A 21811-nucleotide genomic window follows, 5' to 3' on the forward strand; every position below is an offset into this window, starting at 1 on the left:
CTCTCTCTCTCTCTCGGTGCATGCTGGGAGTGTTTGGGTGCGTGTGAGGGTTCACACGAGGTGAGGGTGAGCGTGTGCTTGTTTCAAACTTTTCTAAATTTTGTTTCAAGTTTCCTGAGTAAACTTTTTTTGTTGTGATAAGAGTATTTTGAGGATTAGTTAGGGAGCGGGATGGCGTCCCTTACGCCACCTGTCTCCATCCGCCATGGAGTCAGGTGTGTGACGGCGAACGGGGTGAATGTGGAGGAAGTGCTACTTGCAGTTGGACAGGAGATCGGCTATGAAAACATTTCATCTGCCTCGCGAATGAATAAAGCGGTGGTTGTGTTTTTAAAAGAAGAGAACCATGTGAATCATCTTATAAGCAGCGGAATAGTGGGAAGTGGAGACTTTGTTACTGTTTTGCCGCTGGTTGCTCCAACTATTAAGGTGACTGTGTCAAACGTGCCGCCTTTCATCCAGAGTAATGAGATAGAACGAGAGCTTTTGCGATATGGTAAGTTAGCTAGCGCAATTAAAACCGTTCCTCTTGGATGTAGAAATGAAGCGCTAAAGCACGTAATGTCGTTTAGAAGACAGGTTTTTATGTTCCTGAATGAACAGGCGTTAGACGTGTCTTTTAAAGTTTGGCATGAAGGAAGAGCGTACATGGTTTATGCAAACACTGGGAATATGAAATGTTTTGAGTGTGGAGACGTTGGGCATAAGCGTTTAGCATGTCCGCATAAAGCTCAAGCTGATGAGGCCGTTGGTCCTGTGAAAGATCCTGAGAACGTGCAGTCTGTAGAGGAGGAAGAGGATGAGCCTCAGGGAGCTGAGGAAGCTGTTGTAGTAGAGGAAGATGAGCCTCAGGGAGCTGAGGAAGCTGTAGAGGAAGATGAGCCTCAGGGAGCTGAGGAAGCTGTTGAATTAAATGAAGAAAATGACAACCAAACTGAGGAAAGTGGGATTGTGAATAATGAAACAACAGGAATGGTGGGAAACAAAGTAATGAGTGAAGATAGGGAAACTGTTGCAAGTAGTGGAGGAAATGGTGTTGGAAGTGAGAATATTGGTGATGCAGAAATGAGAGATGAAGATGCTCTTTCTGAGTTTTCAGAAATTGGGTCACAAGTGATTGAAGACATGTACCCTTTAGAGGAAATTAATGACTTTCTGGATACAACATTCGGTAAAATTGTAGAAGTAGAAGATTTTTTTCCAGATGTGGACAAATTTATAATATCAGTGTTGTTTCTGCAAAAAACAGTGAGCTATGAAGTTTTGGATAAAAAGAAAAGATTCAGGCTGAAAAAGATGGTAACGAAGTTGAGGAGAAGGAAAGCGAAAGTTTAAAAACAGCTTAGATATGAATAAGTCACAAGTGGTGTTCTTTACTCTCTGCTCTTTTTTTTCAGTTTCTGTCTTTTTCTTAATTCTCTATATGGATGTGTGGAGAGTGGGTTCATTAAATATTAATGGGGGTAGGGACAAGAATAAATTAGCAAAGATTTCTGAGTTTTTAAGAATCGAAAAGGTTAATGTTTGTTTTTTACAAGAAACGCATACAGACACTGATAATGAGGTCGAATGGGGGTTGTGGTGGAAAGGAAAATTTGCCTTGAGTCATGACACAAGAAATAGTGCGGGGGTAGCTATTTTATTTTCTAAAAGTGTGAGTATTGTAAAGATAGAAGAAATTGTGAAAGGAAGATTACTTTTAACACAAATTGAGTATAATGGAATAGAGTCTGTATTTGTTAATGTTTATGCTCCTAATAATGGTCCAGAGAGGCTGATATTTTTTATGGAGTTAAGGAAAGTGCTAAAAAAATATGATGATAATGTTTGTCTAATACTTGGAGGTGATTGGAATTGTACAATAGACTTTGTTGTTGATAGGAATGGAGAAGAGCCTCATAGTAAGTCAAGGGATGTATTAAAAAAAGTTATAAATGAATTTCAGTTAACAGATGTATGGAGAACGAGGAATGAAGGAGTAAAGCAGTATACGTGGCTAAGAGTGGTTGATAATAGAATTAGTGGAGCGAGATTGGATAGGTTTTATCTAAAAAAGACATGGAACAACAAGGTGATGAATACTTTTATTAGACCTAATGGTTTTTCAGACCATCATATGGTCATATTAGATGTTAATTTGGAAAAAACATGCAGATCTAATTATTACTGGATTTTTAATATTAAGTTATTACAGGATGTCTCTTTTTGTGAAAAGTTTAAAGTTTTCTGGGATATTTGGAAATTGAAGAAAAATTCTTTTGAAAACCTAAGTCAATGGTGGGATGTGGGCAAGACAAATATAAAAATGTTTTGTCAAAACTATGCTTTCCACTCATCAATTATACTGAAAGCAACAGTGAAAGCTTTACAAAGTGACATTGAGTTCATTGAAAGACAAGCTGTAAATAATAATGAAGCTGTACAGTGTCATGGGTTAAATAAGAAAAGACAAGAGCTAAGCTCTCTTCTACATGAGCAAGCAAAAGGAGCATTGGTGAGATCAAGATACTGTTCTGTAAAAGAAATGGATGCTCCAAGTGCTTTCTTTTTTAACCTGGAAAGGAAACATGTCCAACAAAAGATGATGTGCCATCTTCGTCGTTCGGATGGATCCGTGACATCAGATCCTACAGAAATGAGAAGATTGGCTGGAGACTTTTATAAACTATTATATACAGCTGAGAGTTGTGACATTGACTGCACTAAAGACTTGCTTAAGGACTTACCTCAGCTGGAAGAAGAAAAGAAAAAAGAGCTGGATGATGTAATAACTTTTCATGAGGTTACAGAGGCGATGAGGCAACTATCTAACGGCAGATCGCCGGGGATTGATGGATTACCGGTGGAGTTTTATCAACATTTCTGGGACCTAATAGGACCAGATTTATATGAAGTTATTTTAGAATGCATAAAAAATAATGCACTTCCGATAAGTTGTCGTCGAGCAGTTTTGTCATTGCTTCCAAAGAAAGGAGACCTTGGACTGCTAAAAAACTGGAGACCGGTATCACTGTTGTGTCTGGACTATAAGATTGTTTCGAAGTGTTTAGCAAATAGACTCAAGCACTGTCTGGATTTGTTGATCAAAAATGACCAAACATATTGCATTCCTAAGAGATCTATAATAGATAGTCTTTTTTAGTGAGAGATATAATTGAATTTAATCAGAAAATTAAGAATGATTTAGGAGTGTTGTCATTGGACCAAGAAAAGGCGTTTGATCGTGTTGATCATGATTATCTTTTTAAAGTGTTAAAGGGTTATGGATTTGGTGATGTTTTTATTTCATATATTAAGTTGTTGTATTCAAATGTTTATGTGATGGTGAAAGTAGGGGGTGGTTTAAGTGCTCCAATACCCGTGACAAGAGGCATCAGGCAAGGCTGTCCAATTTCTGGACAACTATATAGCCTTATTATCGAAACTCTATTATGTAGGTTGAGGAAGAATTTAAATGGAATTCTAATTCCTCATGGCAACGGTCATTCTAAGGTGGTTTTATCAGCCTATGCAGATGATATTACAGTTTTTATTAAAGAAAAAGACGATATTGAAATTTTAACAAAAACTATTGAATTGTATGAAAAAGCCTCCTCTGCTAAGGTCAATTGGACAAAAAGTGAAGGTTTTATGATTGGCAATTTGGAAAATTTTCCACAACTTCCAGGAAGGTTGCAATGGAAGAAAGATGGACTAAAGATTTTAGGAGTTTTTTTAGGAAATGATCAATTTCAGAAGAAAAACTGGGAGGGTTTGTTAGAGAAGGTGTCTGCCCGATTGTCGAAGTGGCGATGGCTATTACCACAATTGTCATATCGAGGAAGGGTGCTGGTAATAAACAATCTGGCTGCTTCTATTCTGTGGCACAGGACTATGGTCATGGAGCCACCAGAGGAACTGATCTCCAGTATACAAAGGGAAATAGTGAATTTCTTCTGGGATGGACAACATTGGTTGCGGGCTGCCGTGTTATACCTACCAGTGCAAGAAGGCGGCCAAGGACTAGTGGATGTGAGAAACAGAGTCCGTGGTTTCAGGATACAAGCGGCACAGAAATTTCTGTATGACAAAGATGTGCTTTGGGGAAAGACTGCAAGTGCGATCATGAGGAGAGTTGGTGGCTTTGGACTGGATAAACAACTCTTTTTAATGAAGCTTGAAGAAATGAACTTGTCTGAGCTCACTGTGTTTTACAGGGCTATGTTGCAAACATGGAGAACTGTTATAAGAGCAGAACGGAATATGGACAATCTAGAACTTTGGGCACCAGAGGAACCACTTTTTTTTAATCCATTGATTCAAACTAGAATATTGTCTTCTGTGACTGTACGACAATGTCTATTAAGGAATGGAATTGTTAAGCTGGATCATTTATTGAATGACGAAGGATGGAAACCGATTGATGAACTTCACGAAGCAACAGGATTGAGATCTTCACGTCTGGTGTCAAAACTAAAGGAAGAAATAAACAACGCATTACCAAGTGGGTACAGAAGTTTTATTGCACAAAAAAGACATGAGAATAACCAGGACATGGGGGATAATGTGCAATTTCCAGAACTGGTTATTTCTCCAGCAGTGAAGGAGGATGATGAAGAAGAAGTGGTCGACACCGTTCTATCCTTTGGGAATCCTCAGTTTTGTTCCTTTAAAAGCATGTCAAAGAAGGAAATGTACAACATTACAGTAAAGGCCATTCATCAGGACTCTTTTAGAAAACAGAAGGCTTCGAAGTGGCCAGATTTGTTGAGGCCAGACTTCCTGATAAGAGACAGGTGGAGGGCCCTATATAAGCCTCCTGTAGAGAAGCGCTCCGGCGATCTACAGTGGAGGATTATTTATGGGGCGATAGCAACAGACGGACATGTGGCACACCTGAACACAGCGGTAAAGGGGGAATGTCGATTCTGTGGGGAAAAAGAGGATTTGGAGCATTTGTTTTTAAAGTGTGAGAGATTAAATGGTATTTTTAAATTGCTTGGGAGCTGGTTTAGGAAATTTGATGAGGAGTTTTCGGATAGGGTGTTTATTGGAGGAATCAAATATTCATTTTCAAAAAGGAAAAAAATGTGTCTTTTAAATTACCTAATTGGAACGGCTAAACTGGCAGTGTGGAAAACACGGAAAAATAAAGGTCTAAAATTGGCAACTGTAGATCCTGAAGAGATGTGCAAGCGGCTTGTAGCGGGGAGGCTTAAGATTGAATTTGCGTATTATAGGTTGACAAATAATTTATTTGGGTTTTGTGAGATATGGTGTGTTGATGAAGTGTTATGTAAGTTGCATGACGATCAGTTTGTTTTGAAGTTTTAAAAAAGGAGTTTTATTATAAGAGTACAAATGGTTTTATGGTGATGGTTACTTTGTTCATAATTTTGAAGTAAAAATGTATAAATAAAGGTATTGTTAAACCTCTCTCTCTCTCTCCCCACCTCTCTCTCTCCCCACCTGTCTCTCTCTCTCTCTCCCCACCTGTCTCTCTCTCCTCCCCTGTCTCTCTCCCCACCTGTCTCTCTCCCACCTCTCTCTCTCTCCCCACCTGTCTCTCTCTCCCCACCTGTCTCTCTCTCCCCACCTGGCACCTGTCTCTCTCTCCCCACCTGTCTCTCTCTCCCCACCTGTCTGTCCTCCAGCCCCCATCATTAAGGTCCCCCCCCACAGTCAGGTGAACGGGACGGGCAGCAGTGTGGCGTTCCTCTGTGAGGTCTTTGCGTTCCCGATGGCTCTGGTCGAGTGGAGGAAGGAGGGCCGAGACGTGGTCCTGCCCGGAGACGACCCCCATATCTCAGTCCAGGTGCGGCTCAGAGACATTTAACCCCCCCAGCCTTCCAGCAGCTTCAGCCTGATCACCGTCCTCCTCTCTCCACAGTCTCGCGGCGGTCCTCTGAAGTTCGAGCTCTCCAGTTGGCTGCAGATTGAGGGGGCGGGGCCAGAGGACTCGGGAACCTATCGCTGCATCGCTCGGAACAACGTGGGATCCGTGTCGGCCTCTGCTGTACTGGGAGTACTGGGAGCAGGTGAGAGCTGGTTACCCCTGTGCAGCATTCACTTTGGAGGCCTACCTGCGCTACTTAGCATGCCAGATAAATATTTACTCTGTCCCCCTGTATCTTGAGGCAGAGAGGGAGGGAAGCATTGAGCCAGTTACTTACTCTTAGCGACAAGCGGCCTGGGATCTTATTATTAGGACCAGAGGGAAGGCGGGCCCCCTGCTGGCCCCCAACACCTCTTCCAGCAGCAACTTAAGGTGCTTTACATGCAAAATCAATGCAAAGCTGCACAATTTCCAAACTCGAAAGTCACATGACGCTGAGTCGCGATAGTCTATCAGCGGTGAGACTGGCCGGACGTCACCGACGGCGTCAGAGCGTTGAGAGGACCGGGCAGAGCGGGGAGTGAAACGCCGCTGGCCGACAGAGAGCTGCGGCTTTTGGACAAATAAACCACCAAAGTCGGTCTGATTCTTTTTAAATCAGCTTTTTACTTTAGTTTTTGAGATTAAAACGCTGATTTATCTTCACTGGAGCTTCTCAGCAGCTTCTGTGCACATCAGGTTTCCACTGTTGTTGTTAGCGTCGGTCGGCCCCCGGAGCTCTGCTGGACTACGACTTCATATTTATATAAAAAACAGACAAAACTGGACATTACTTGGAGTGAGGAAAGTGAGGAAGCTGAACTACCTGGTGAGTTCAGAAAATATGTGTCTGTAACTTTATTCCAGCTGTCGTTGTACTTTACTGTGAGCAGGTTAGCGTAGCATAGTCCTGATCGAGCCAAACTCCATTCAGAAAACAAACAGTTTAACAGCTGCTGTCCACGTTTGGTCTAAATGCCACATTAGTTTTCATAGGAGGTCTCCCGTCCAGGTACTAGCCAAGCCCAAACCTGCTTAGCCTCAGTCATTTGGCTAAAGATGTTGTCTCTTGCTGTTGAGTGAGTTTATGCTGCAGGATGCTGGAGGTAGGGCTGCAACGACTGGTCGATTATAAAAATTTCGTCAGCTCAGAATTTCATTGTTGACGCGTCTTTACAGAGATTTTGTTTAAAGCGGGAGATCGCAGTCTTTCCGTTAAGAACATTTCTGGTTGTTAATTTGTAACTGCAGTGCAGTACCTGAAGCGCTGGGGGCAGTATCGCTTCCATTGTCTGCCATGACGGACTCACGAAGAAGAAGCTGTGACAGATTTGAGCTTTCAGAGATTTTTATATTTTCAAGATGAATTCTTCACTTGAGATTGGAATCTCATTTTCTCATTCCTCATTTATTTATTTAAGGACAGTGCACATTAATCAACATTTCTGTAAATGTGCCAGTGTTAGCCAGCAGGCTAATTTTCAACTGTAGTCCATTGGCAAGATGTTATACTAGGCACATAATGGCTTAAAAGAAACAAAAATTAAAAAAAACACATTAAATCACACAGCAATTGATATACAACAATAAAACGTAATGCCATAGCACAGGCTCCATAAATCTAAAAATGTACTAGTGGTTTCCTGTCTCTGTCTCTGTCAGAGGAGCTGTCGTCCTACCTGGCCAATAGCGCGTCAGAGATGAAGCAGCTGATGGACGCCACGGACTACGACCAGGACTTTTACTGAACCTACATGTGATGTCACTTCCTGTCATCTGACACCATTTGGAGACATCACACTCACGGCTGCGCAGACTTTTGTCGGCCATTTTGCGGCAGCTGTGCGGCGCCGGTCTGGTGACATCGTGAGACTCTGACAGGACGGTCAGAGACACTCGGAGGTCGGACAGACGGTCGTCTCCACATTCTGCTTGTTTTCAGCGATGTACTAAAAGAAAGATATTAACGTATTTATCATATTATCCCCACTGTTACCCTGTTACATCGCAGTGACATCACACTGGGCCGTGACACGGAGGCTCAGCATGTTGAGCGTGTTGTAGACGTCGCGGGTTCGAGCCCGAGTCTCCTGTCGGCCCTGTCAGTGTGAAACAAACTCGTATGTATCTATAATTAAATGTGACGTGTGTTTCTTCATCACTTCACTGAGTGGCCTGTTTGTGATGTCGATGGTGATGGACGAAGCCTCCGGTCCATACGAGGTCACGTCTGGACCCGAAAAAAACAAAATGGCGACGTCCAAAATGCCAAACTACATATATACATATTTATAATATAGTACAGAAATGACGATCTTCTTTTTCTTCAGATATTTTGGCGGTTGACTGTCCTGTCAAACGTCAAAATATCTGCCGGCTTGTTCGCTCACCTGACTTTAATACAATTAAATCAAAAACACAAAACAGGTTAGTGGCCCCTCCCCTTTTGCTACGTGGCCAAGATGGCGGCCGCTGAGGGCGAGAAGTGCTTCAGGCCAAATGCAAACACCAGCAGCCAGCAGGGGGCGACTTAAACCCGCGTCCTCTCTAACAGCCAGCAGGGGGCGACTTAAACCTGCGTCCTCTCCAGCAGCCAGCAGGGGGCGACTTAAACCTGCGTCCTCTCCAGCAGCCAGCAGGGGGCGACTCCACCGGCTGCAGGAAGAAAATGTTTCTACTTGTCAGCTGATTTATTCCCTCAGTAAACACTTTCCTGATGAGTTTATGGTCTCAGTCGCTAGTTTCAAGTCTTCTTCAACACAATATCCAACGTATCGTTAGACTTTCAAAATAAAACTAGTGGTTACGTTGTGAAACATCACAATTTGGTTTGGTTTAGTAAAAGATCCTGGTTTGGGTTAAAATAACGAGGTTACTTATGTGACATAAATTAAGTAACATCACTAAAAGGAATGAATGTTTACTTTTCACACCGGAAAGTGCCACCACCTGCTTACGCTGACTTTTCAGTTATTTATACTAGGCCTACTTTAAGCATTGAACAAAGGCGCTAAAGGCCGCCATGTGCGTTGGTACCAGACCCCGAAAGACGTGACTTTTTATTTTTTTTATCTTATTAAGTAGCACAAAGACAAATAAACATATATAAAAAATACACTATATGAATTATGCAGGAGAGGTAAGAAACCCCCAAGGGCTTATAGTGAAACCTGCCCTCTGGATTTTCAGTTAAACAAAACTATCTGTGAAAATGACACATTCATGCCAATTCAGCAACATGTTGAATATAAATATAATCCCATGTGATTGGCTCAATCATGGATTTAAAACGGTCGGTATTCTCTTCCCTAAACCTACGACAGCTTGGTTTATTTGTAGACATTCTTGGAATACCACTAATTCCTGAATTCAAATTAAATATGGGGAAGTGGTCTGAAATGTTGCTGAATAATCACCCACAGCTGACGCTTTCTGCTCTTTCAGTCTGTCCTTCCTGTACGGCAGCGTGTCTGTTTCTCCACAAACTCCTCAGACAGGAAGCTCTGTCTACATCCACAAGTTTAACATGTGAATAATAAAAACAGGAGGACAGAGACACACTTGATGCACAAAGCAGCTCCAGAACTGGACTGACCTCAGCCCGGTCCAGGAGCTAACCTGGAACCGGTCCTGCGGGGTCAGACCTGATCTCCAGCGTCAGAGCTGGACCTCAGTGATGCTCTGGAGTCTGAACGGGAGCAAATCCCTGCAGCTGCTTCAACATCTGGAGGCATTAGTGAACCCAGCAGAGCGCAGGCTGCTAACGGACACGGAGTCACTGAAACACATGGGCGGCTGTCCACATACTTTTGGCCGTGCAGCTGTGGTTGTTATTTCCTGGGCAGAAACTTTTTCCAGCCAGAATGAAAAACACATTTTATTGTGAAAAGACGACAGAGACTCAAATCAATAACAGACACCCAGTGTGTGTGTGTGTGTGTGTGTGTGTGTGTGTGTGTTACATTCCTGGAAACAGTTTTTACCGTCCAAACAGTGGAAAGCAGATCGAATAACAGATATTTATCTCAACATATCTGTCTTTTTTAATGTCCTCACTGAAAACACATTAGTGGCACACACACACACACACACACACACACACACACACACACACACACACACACACACACACACACACAGAGTTTGTGTCTCTCTTCCCATTGGCTCTCAGTCTACAGTTGGACGCTCTTGGTTCAGGATCTGGCTCTGTCCAACATCCTGCAGGACGAACCCCGGTGCAGTAAATCAGCCGTGCTGCTCATTAAAGCAGCAGTGAGAGTTTGTGAAAATGACCCCCGGGTTTAGTTGGTTCCTGTCCCCGTCTACGGCGCGACCCCTTCTGACCCTCGACGGCAACAACAGCCGCAGCGTCTCTGTCTGCTGAGGGAATCCAGGAAATACCAGCGGATTCACTGCAACCTGGAAATAACTTCCAGACCTCATCAGCCAATCAGAACCGTCCCCTGGAGCCTGGAATAGCAGAATAGATGTATTTATTTATATATACAGTTCCACACAGACCAGCTGTGAAACAGGTGTGATGTGTCCACGGCGGCTAAAGCTAATTAGCAGCCCCCGTCTCTCATTAGGCTTTAAAGGGTTTTTATTTTTATTTTATTTGTTCCTGGTGAGCATCAGTGGAAACGTGCATGTGTTAGCCAACAGGCCAGATGTTAAACTAAAGCATCGTGCAGAGGAGGACGTTCACATACAGATGTTCAGCAGCCAATCAGAGCAGGCAGTTAAAACATGGACTCATGTCCCTCCATTACTGTGTGACCTACACTGGCTCCCCGGGGCCTCCAGAATCTAATCCATACAGAGAGACTCCTGGGTCTGCACCATCTACCTGAACTCCATAATCCGAGTCTACGCTCCCTCTGGGCCGCTGCGCTCCTCCAACGAACGCTGCCTGGGTTTTTTGTATCCTTAAGAAGGCCATGCTCAGGACAACATAATCCATCCATCCATCGTCAACCGCTTATCCTGCGTACAGGGTCGCAGGAGTAGACAAATAAATTTGTTAAATTAATTATTTAATCAAATGTATTTTTTAGGGAAAAGGCATTTTCCACATGGTGTGAAATCACTTTCATATGTCCAAATTACAGATAAATAAACTACAAGTAGCTGGTTAATAACCTGGATCCATTAATGATGAACCAATGACAGAGGGGAAATTTAAAGCAAATTCTGACTTCAGTGAGGCCTTCACTGACGATGATAAGTGAATGAAATGAAACAAAAGCTTTCCTTTGCTTTCATGTTAACTGGTCCTTCTATATTTAGTGCAGCTGGGTTAAATGAACACAGTCATTGTTTATGAGATTACATGGCAACACTTCCTGCTGTTCATTCAGCCTGTGACAGAGGAAAGTGGAACAGAAAGTAGATTTTGACATAGTTGAACAAGCTGAGACGCCATTACAGGGTGTGAGATCTCTGCAGGTAAACACACGTTTGGAGTATTTGAAACGATCAAGGGAAGAGACGTTCACTCGGTGAGTCTGCTGAAAAATAACTTCAGTATCAAATGGCTGAGAAAACTGCTCTTGTTGAAAGTTTCCTGAGCTGCCACGTGTGTTCAGAGACTTTCAGAGATCCTGTGTCTCTGAGCTGCAACCACAGCTTCTGTTCAAGCTGCCTGCAGAAATTCTGGGAACAAGCTGGAAACAAAAACTGTCCCATTTGTAAAAGAAAATCCTCAAAGGATTTTCCAGGAGTGAACTTTCCTCTGAAGGAACTGGCTGACTCCTTTGCTGAGAGACAGAAAGCTGGATCATGTGAGGCAGAAAAAGGAGAGCAGAAGCTGGAGGTGGTGTGCAGTAAACATAAAGAAGAGCCTAGATTGTTCTGTGAGGACGAGCAGAGAGCTGTGTGTCCTGTCTGTGAGTTTTCTCTCCACCAGAGTCACAAGGTGGTTCCTGTAGAACAAGCAGTCCGGGACCTGAAGGAGCAGCTGAAATCTGACTTAGAGTCTCTGCAGGACAAGAGGGACAAATACAAACAAGTGGAGGAAACATACAATGAAGTGATTCAACAGTCCGAGAAGCAGCTGTTGTCCACAGAGAGGCAGATCAGAGCAGAGTTCAACAAGCTCCACCAGTTCCTGAAAGAGGAAGAGGAGTCCAGACTGGCAGCTCTGAGGGAGGAAGAGGAGCAGAAGAGGAAGACTGTGAGCAGAGAGATGAAGAAGATTCAGGAGCAGATGTCCTCTCTGTCAGACAGGATCTCTGCTGTTGAAGAAGAGCTGCAGAAACCCAGCGTGCCATTCCTCAGCAGTTATAAAGCCACTCAGACCAGAGCCAGAGTCCAGCGCTCACTGTCAGATCCACAGCTGCTCTCAGGAGCGCTGATAGATGTGGCCAAACACCTGGGCAACCTGTCCTTCAGAGTCTGGGAGAAGATGAAGGACAAGGTCCACTTCAGTCCTGTCATTCTGGACCCAAACACTGCAGCACGCAGTCTCTATCTGTCTGATGATCTGACCAGTGTGAGACGTGGAGACACAAAGCAGCAGCTTCCTGACAATCCAGAGAGAAACACTAAGTATGCCCTTGTTCTGGGCTCTGAGGGCTTCAGCTCAGGGAAACACAGCTGGGAGGTGGAGGTGGGAGACCATCCTGCCTGGAATGTAGGTTTGGCTAAAGAGTCAGTTGACAGGAAGGGAAAGATACTTGTCTCACCAGAATATGGAATCTGGTGTTTATTGCATCGCAGTGGAAAATACACTGATGGAGCTGGTAAGACTGTCGGAGTGAAGAAGAGTCTCCAGAGGATCAGAGTCCAGCTGGACTATGACAGGGGGGAGGTGTCCTTCTACGACCCTGAAGACACGACTCACATCTACACTCACAGAGACACTTTCACTGAGAAACTCTTCCCATTTTTCAGTATTGGTGCAGCTGGTGATGCTAAAACCTCTGATATCAAAATCTGTCTCTGAGATTTCTGTGTGACGTTCAGGAAGGTGCTGAGCTCTCAGTGGTTCATTAGGATTTTTATAACAGTGCTGCTTTTTTCTCTGTTACAGATAATTCCAGTTCTTTATAAGTGAGAAAGGATGTAAAGAAAATGTTGAGATCCAGGTTAAAGAATAAATTAGATTTGATTTCAGTCAGTAAATTCTTGATGTATTAGATTCAAAGCTCATAAACTGAAGCATGAACGTGGAATGACACAATGGGATAATATATAAGATGTTTTCAAATCACAGGATGAGAAACTAAAGCAGAAATGTTGGCACAATTATTTGTGTGAAGCCGAAAAAGTAATTTTTCTTTGTTTGTTGTTGCTGCAGAAACTGAGATGAGTGGATTTATTTTGATAAATGAATGTCGGTGTAATAATTCAGCTGTTATTTGTCAATATAAAAACAGGAAATGGTGAAAAATGCCAGATGAAAATGTTTTAATGATTAATATTTGTTCAGATTGAAACAATATGGATGAAGTATAGCTGGCGGTTAATTAAAAAGCTCCACCCACAGTCCTTGAGTCTTATTTCCAATAATACGCAGTAAAAATGTTGAGCTGGTCTTTGATTGGTGGATGCTGAATCTTAAAGGTTGCTTGCAGGAGTCACTTCCATCCTGATCTCTAACATTCATTTTCATCTTCATGATCGCAGCAGCCTTGATTTCCAAACTCTTGAACATTTATTAAGGTGGAGCTGCTGTTTGTTCCTGTGTTTAAGGTCATTGTCCCTTAGAGGTGAAACTAACCCTCAGCACACGAGTCTGTGCTTCATGACCTTCAGGTTTCCTACCTGGTGAGCAAATATTCAGATCACAACACTGAGTTCATTTATGTCCCTTCTGTCAATAAAAATCTAAACTGTGCTGCAACTTTGTGAGTTGACAACAGCTGGACGTAAAGCTAATTAGCGGCGACGTCTCTCATCAGGCTGTAAAGGTTTTTTATTTGGATGTTATTTTATTGTATTTGTTTGGGGTGACAGTGCACACTGGTGAGCATCAGAGGAAACTGTGAAACTAAAGTACAGCAGCTTCGTTTACATACAGATGTCCAGATGTCCCTCTGTGACTTCAGCCCTGCAGAGAACACTTCCTCTGATGACCCTCTGACACTTCCTGCGCTCTTCTTCTTCTTCTGTCTCCTTACAGTTCTCTTGTAGTGATTGCACAGCTTGTTAACTCTCGCTTCTTTCCCCTTATTTACCCGACTGATGCTGGACGTGCTGTTAGCTCCTGCTACTATCTGTTCTCACTGCTTTGGATAAAAGCGCCAGATGAGTAAATGTAAATGTAAAACATGGCGACATGGAGTCATGTGACAAACACAGGCAGGTTAAAACCAAAGAGGTGATAAAACAGAAACAGAGAGTCACAGCTCGCCGCAAGTTCAAGTCCTGTTAAAATTTAAAGTATAGACAGAGTTCCAGTGTGTTACATAAAATAAAAATAAAAGACAATAAACAAATGGAGGCCTACAGGAGTAAAACAAACTGAAAGACACGTTTCATCGGCTATATATACAGTACATGTTACACTGCAGGTCTGATGATCTGACTACATCTAACTGAATGTATTATATATATATATACATATATTTAAATATATCCGTGTGTGTGTAACAGCATCGAGCCGCTGCAGCGCTTCTCCCTCCGGCCGGCAGGGGGCGACAGAGCGGCGGACACGGCGGAGACAGACAGCGAGGCAGCCCGTGTTTCCATGTAGCCGAGCTAGCTGGAGCTGCTGCAGAGCGCTAAGGTGAGCTAAATGAAACTTTAATCACGTGATAAACGATGAATGAGTGAATGTCTGAGCTCTGACAGCATCTCTGCCTCTAACACTGAAGCCAGGCTCTGTTTGTGGGCAGGAGCCGCTGTTCGCCGGGAACGTAAACCAAACCGCTGTTAAAAATCTGCCATTTATTAGAGTTTGTCTGCTAATCAAGGGAGCACAATTCTTTATGTTGACTTAATTAACATGTTAGTAATCGGCAGAAGCCACTTTTAAAATCGGCTTGCATGCTGAGCACCGAACACGTTTATAACTTCTGCTTTTTTACATATAACATGAGCTTTTTTTTAGTTCAACACGGACTGGCGCTTTAAAAATGTTACGATATTTAAACAGAATTCTTTATGAACGAAAGTCTTTCAGAGGCCAGGTGTTTAAGGTGGACAGGTGTGTCTGTGTCCAGTATCAGTCTGGATTTACTGAACCCTAAACCCGAGGACGGGACTGCGAAGGATGAAAATTAATAAGTAGCTTTAAGTTTGAGTCCTTTACTGTAAACTTCATGTTCAGGAAAATAGTGAAGTTACTTTTATTCTGCAGATTCAGGCTTTTTTTCTTTTAAGCTTCCGGTTTGGTTCTGTTACTTTTACTGAAGTCTTTAATCTTAAATCAACTTTTTAGGACTTTTGCATCCCTGCAGGTGGGTTTTGGCGCAGAGAGGTCAAAGGTCACCATGGTCAGGCAGCAGCGGAGAGCAGACAGGTAAGCAGAGCAGAGGATTACCTGCAGCCTGTAAACCATCATCATCTGTCAGACTGTGACGTCGCTTCACTTCCTGCTCGCATGTTGAACAAAATGCACGTTATAAGCGGCGCGGCAGCAGATGCTTCTTCACCTCCTCTCTGTCTCCCCCCCCCCCCCGCAGGTGTTTTGTGCCTGCTGCAGTGAACAGTGTGACGCGGGTTCGATTCCATGTCGGCCCCGTCCAGCGGAGACGGCCAATGACTCGCCAGGTGGGTGAAACAAACCCCCCCTGCTTGCTGCTGCTCTGCTCTCGTGGATCCACATCACTCTGTGGTTTTCCTCGTCAGGTCTCGGGCAGGAAGTGGTCGGGTTCAGGACACTCTGACGGCCGGCCGTGCTGCAGCTCCGCCACCACAGAAGAAGAAAGAGCGGACCCGGGGTCGGATGGAGGTTCAGGAGAGGCGCAGACAAAGAAGGCGAGACTGGACGGGTCGGTCAGCTGATTTTATTTCTGTTGTTGTTTACATGTTTCCATCCAGACGCCCTACGGACGCCGCAGTGTCATCACACAACGCCACCTGATGGTTTATGGATTCTCATGTCGGCTTCACAAACAACAAGAGTCGCAAATTTTAAAATTTGAAGAGTTGGAAAGTCGAGTTACTCACACGAGAGGAACGAATAAAGAAAACCCGCCATTACTGCGGCTGTGTGAACAAAAATACACATTTTGCTGTTTCAATAAACGCATCAAACTGATGCTGGAATCAAGTACCAGACGCACATCTTCTGAACTTACCAGGTAGTTTCTCCTCCTCCTTTTTTCCCAGCAGCCTCCTGCTGTGTCGCTCTGTTTAAAAATGAAGTCGTGCCTCAGAGCTCTGGGGCCACAGTAACATCAGAGGGGCCGCAAACGCCGCAGCTGCTGCCGAGAAGCTCGCGTGAAGATAAATCAACGTTTTAAAAGTTAATTTAATGAAAGCAGTTAACTGAGCTCCTGCTGTCGGGAACGGCTCTGTTATCCGACGGCAGCTGTTTATTGGTCCAGAAGCTCCGGCGCCGCCCCAGCTCTCTCCTCCAGAGCTCCCTGTAGCTCAGCAGCGGCGAGCGGAGACTCTGTCCCGCCGTCCCTGTACAGCACATAATACAGCACTCTGAAGCCGTCGGTGACGCCCGGACAGTCTGAACTTTTACTTTATAAAACTACCACAATACCAAGTGTATATATGATATTACTGGATTATAATTATTGATGCATTCATGTGTTCATCACTTTAAAGAGGTCGTATTATTTTCCCCTCTCCTTTATTGAGTTATAAACATTTTTTGTGCTGTAACAGGTTTGCAAAGTGAAAAAGCCCAAAGTGAGTTCCCATCTCCCACAGAAAACTCTGCTCTGAACTGAAAACAGCTTGCTTGTAGTCCAGCCGCTTCCCTGTGATGTCACAGGGATGAAAGCTAAACGCGCCTCATATAACGCTCGCCGAGCGGCGACTCCGACACGCCCTCAGAAACAGCGAGCTGCAGCACACAGCTCTCCTCTCCCTTCCAAACACTAGCTACCCTCCAGGCAGTCAGTGGACAGAAAGTTGTTCCTGTGATGTAGAGACAGAGCTCAGTTAAAACTTTATGGATACAGATTAATAACTCACCGCTCTGAAACTCTCGCTCCAGTCCAACCCGAGCTGTTTACCGGCTTCTCGCTGACCCGCCCTTCTCTGCTTCTGATTGGCTAGTAGTCCTTAACTAGGAACTGAGCATGTGCAACTCCCAACAAAGATCATTTAGAGACAAGATGTATCACTCCATAGCTAAAACGAAGCCTTCAACACAGGCTGAAAAGAGGAGCTGCAGCAATGTGCAGTATGACAAACATATAACCATGGAAACCTGCTCTGGTACAAACACCTGAATAAGATTTTACCACCTCTTTAATGTTGCAGCTGTGAAGGTGGAGCAACTTTAATGGCTTCATATTCTGCTGGGCGGCTTCATCTGTAATATTACAGCATTGTTTATTAGTTGATAATATTTGTATTCATGAATCTGCAAAGTAACTGAAGCTTTAAAATGTGAGTGAGGATAAATATGCAACATCTGGGTAGACTTTCAAAATAAAACGCATGTTAATGTTGTGAAATGGTTGGTTAGGGTTGGTGGCTGAGATGAGTCTCCGCCCCCTCGCAGCGCTCTGGGTATCTAAGATAAGATGTATAAATGTAATGCTTTATTATTTTATTAATATTATTTACAGCAGGTGGACGTCAGGTCACAGAAACACAAACATCACAGAGCTGATGTTCTGTCTGTTTCCCACAGAAGCGAGGACGCTGCAGCTCTGACCAATAGAGAGAAGGTCCCGGGGTCATGTGGTCAACCAGGAAGTGAGAGCTGCTCCACAGGAGGTGTGTGCGTGTGACGCTGTATGTTATTTACCTTGAACGCCTCCTCGTCCCGGCGGCTCTCAGAGATCTGATGCACGTGAGTTTGCAGGAAACTCAAACGCTGAGCTGACGACAGACAGAAAGCTGCATTAACACGGATGATTTAACTTGTTAATGTGAAACTAATGTGTAAACTGTGTCACATCTGAGGCGACATGGTGGTCACAATAAAAACATTTCATTCGATATCGATAATGTTAAATCATTATTTCTCTCAAGTTTGAAGGCAGATTTTTGCTCCTGAGTGAAAATTGAAGAAACCAGATGGTTAATTGTGCGTTTAAAACTTTTCTTTATGGTCAGAACGTGACAAACACTTGATGCCAGCCAGTGCATCACTTCACATATCTGAGGTGGAACAATCAAAACTTTTCTGATAAAATCTTTCAGTCCCTTTTCCTCAACAACACAAATATCTTAATAGAAAAATTAAGCGCTAATTCAGTCAAACATTTATTATATTGTTATTGAGGAAAATTATATTGCGATAATGATCGTTATTGATTTATTGTTGCTCTACGTGTAATATGATTAATATGTAAAGATACAGCTGCATATTAATTAGGTCCACTGTTATATGAGGAGCAGGAATAATCAGACTTCCTCAGATTAAAGTGGTAAATTTAGGAGAAACAAACTTGAATATTATATCAAACATTTATGAGAGGAACTCTCTGAAAAACCACATCGTTTCACTTTGCAAGGCTGCAGCATCACACACCTGCCCTGTGTTATACCTGCAGTCAAAATTATATCACAGCCTACTTCTCAGCCGGATTGAGCAGTGAGGAAATACTCGTGATGGGCGGCCCGGTGGTCCGGTGGTCAGCGCTGTGGCCTGTGGGTCCTCTCCAAAGACATGCGGCCTAGGTTGATTGGTGACTCTAAATTGTCCTTAGGTGTGAGTGTGACTGGTTGTTTGTCTATCCTGCGATGGACTGGCGACGTGTCCGGGTTGAACCCCGCCTTTCGCCCGCTGTCAGCTGGGATTGGCTCCAGCCAATATAAGCGGTTGATGGATGAAATACTCGTGATTTCAGCCCGCAGTCACCATATTGTCATCTGCAGCGGGACTTTACAGACTTTGTCGTGATTTTTGTGAGTTGTGTTCTTGTAAATTTACCACTAACCACTGGCTCCGTATTTTTTGGGAAACTTAAAAAAAGTCACAAAAATGTAAAAACATGTAGGATAATTATTTTAGCTTATACGGAAACTGGCCCGTTAATGAATTCACAGAGGCTGCAGGGCTCGCTGTGTGAACGTGATGCTGTTGTGTTCAGAATAACTTCCGTGGAACAAGTCAGGAAATATGTTGTGTTAAGACTGAGTGCAGATGTGGTGTGTAGTCCACCTGCAGGGTAACCTCGAGTTAACCACGAACAAAACCTGCTCGGAGCGGTTTAGAGATGCGGTGTAAATTGCCATGGCAACAGAGCTCGGGTCTGTTACACCTGAAGTTACCTGGATAAGCCAGTTACCTCGTTTCAACGGAGGGTAAAAGAAACACTGTGTGTGTTGTCAGATGGCGACTCGTCCAGACTTCCTCCTCCAGACCAGCAGACGTCAGCAGAGCACGGTGAGGACAGCAGAGCAGCTGAGGTGAGGGAACTCTGTGACGTCATCTCAGGTAATGACCTCACGCACGGCCATGACGTGTTAATATAAACGTGTGTGTGTGTGTGTCAGCTGCAGAGCGTGGCGTCCCTGAAGGTTACCATCCAGCAGAGCAGTGAGAGCAGAGAGTTTGGACAGACAGCTGACAGGCAGACAGGTGGACTCCACTGTCACGTCTGTAACCTCACCTGTCGCTCTCTACAGGTGAGAAGGACACACGCCTGCGTTTCCTCCAGTACCGTAACACTGCAGAGCTCAGGAAGGTCACCTGACAGGTGGAGACAGCTGCAGGCTGCTTTTTACTAGACTGACACTGTTAAAACTGTAGAAAGAAGCTAATCAGAGCCAGAGCTGCCTGTTAGCATTAGTGCTAGCTCAGTGACCCGGTCATGTGACCCTGGCGTCCTGGAGAGAAGCTCACCTGTAGCGGGGTGACTGACAGGTAGAGGCAGAGTCAGTTCAATCTCAAAACGTTTAGCACCGGTTTGCAACGTTTTCAGATTGAACGGCATTCTTCCCTGAAACGTTCTGCAACGGGCTTCGAGGTGTGTTTGCTCCTGTTTGGCGGGCGTGTCACCCAATCAGCTGTGTAAAGTTTGGAAACACAACGGTGTTAAAAACCCAGGAAAATGCAGTTTTTCAAAACGCTTGCGTGCACAACAAGGTGTTCAGGCAACGTTTTGATACGGTTTGTCTGCGCTGAACTCAGAACAGGTGACCTTTCAACTGGTTCTTCTTCACATTGGGTCATTTACACCCGACTGAGTCAGACCCCCTCCTGTGTGTGTTCAGGTGTTTCAGGAGCACATGGGAGGAGCAGAACACCTGAGAAAACTGAAGGAGGTCACACAGTCCATCTGCCTCAATACACACACACTGCAGGACAGGTACACACACACACACTGCAGGACAGGTACACACACACACACTGCAGGACAGGTACACACACACACACACACTGCAGGACAGGTACACACACACACACACTGCAGGACAGGTACACACACACACACACACACACTGCAGGACAGGTACACACACACACACACACACACTGCAGGACAGGTACACACACACACACACACACACACACACACACACACACTCTGCAGGACAGGTACACACACACACACTCTGCAGGACAGGTACACACACACACACTGCAGGACAGGTACACACACACACACTGCAGGACAGGTACACACACACACACACACACACACACACACACACACACACACACTGCAGGACAGGTACACACACACACACACACACACACACTGCAGGACAGGTACACACACACACACTGCAGGACAGGTACACACACACACACTCTGCAGGACAGGTACACACACACACACACACACACTGCAGGACAGGTACACACACACACACACACACACTGCAGGACAGGTACACACACACACACACACACTGCAGGACAGGTACACACACACACACACACACACACACACACACACACACACACACACACACTGCAGGACAGGTACACACACACACACACACACACACTGCAGGACAGGTACACACACACACACACACACACACTGCAGGACAGGTACACACACACACACACACTGCAGGACAGGTACACACACACACACACACACACACTGCAGGACAGGTACACACACACACACACACACACACAGCAGGACAGGTACACACACACACACACACACACTGCAGGACAGGTACACACACACACACACACACACTGCAGGACAGGTACACACACACACACACACACACACACACTCACACTGCAGGACAGGTACACACACACACACACACACACACACACTGCAGGACAGGTACACACACACACACTGCAGGACAGGTACACACACACACACTGCAGGACAGGTACACACACACACACTGCAGGACAGGTACACACACACACACTGCAGGACAGGTACACACACACACACTGCAGGACAGGTACACACACACACACACACTCTGCAGGACAGGTACACACACACACACACACACACACACACACACACACTGCAGGACAGGTACACACACACACACACACACACACACTGCAGGACAGGTACACACACACACACACACACACACACAGACACTGCAGGACAGGTACACACACACACACACACACACACACACACACTGCAGGACAGGTACACACACACACACACACACACACACTGCAGGACAGGTACACACACACACACACACACACACTGCAGGACAGGTACACACACACACACACACACACTGCAGGACAGGTACACACACACACACACACACACTGCAGGACAGGTACACACACACACACACACACACTGCAGGACAGGTACACACACACACACACACACACTGCAGGACAGGTACACACACACACACACACACACACACACACACTGCAGGACAGGTACACACACACACACACACACA

The 21811-nt window shown here is 44.6% G+C and overlaps 2 protein-coding genes across 3 annotated transcripts in view; one reads left to right on the forward strand and one right to left on the reverse strand.

Moving 5' to 3' along the window:
- The window catches only part of LOC119891504 (scavenger receptor cysteine-rich type 1 protein M160-like), a 1270577-nt gene that overhangs the window by 824873 nt on the left and 423893 nt on the right, over positions 1-21811 (reverse strand). The window lies entirely within an intron of this gene.
- On the forward strand, positions 11095-13342 carry LOC119891571 (nuclear factor 7, brain-like). 2 transcript variants are annotated; one of them, XM_038703327.1, is made up of 2 exons: positions 11095-11972; positions 12006-13342. In XM_038703327.1, exons 1-2 carry the CDS (start codon positions 11388-11390, stop codon positions 12798-12800), a joined length of 1380 nt encoding a protein of 459 aa, XP_038559255.1. In that variant the 5' UTR covers positions 11095-11387; the 3' UTR covers positions 12801-13342. The 2 variants fall into 2 exon arrangements, with proteins under 2 accessions (XP_038559255.1, XP_038559254.1); XM_038703326.1 differs by having other exon boundaries at positions 11099-13342.

The sequence above is a fragment of the Micropterus salmoides genome, unplaced genomic scaffold (assembly GCF_014851395.1).
Source record: "Micropterus salmoides isolate LMB-PRFRI ecotype aquatic unplaced genomic scaffold, ASM1485139v1 Ms_hic_scaffold_7, whole genome shotgun sequence".
NCBI lineage: Eukaryota > Metazoa > Chordata > Actinopteri > Centrarchiformes > Centrarchidae > Micropterus > Micropterus salmoides.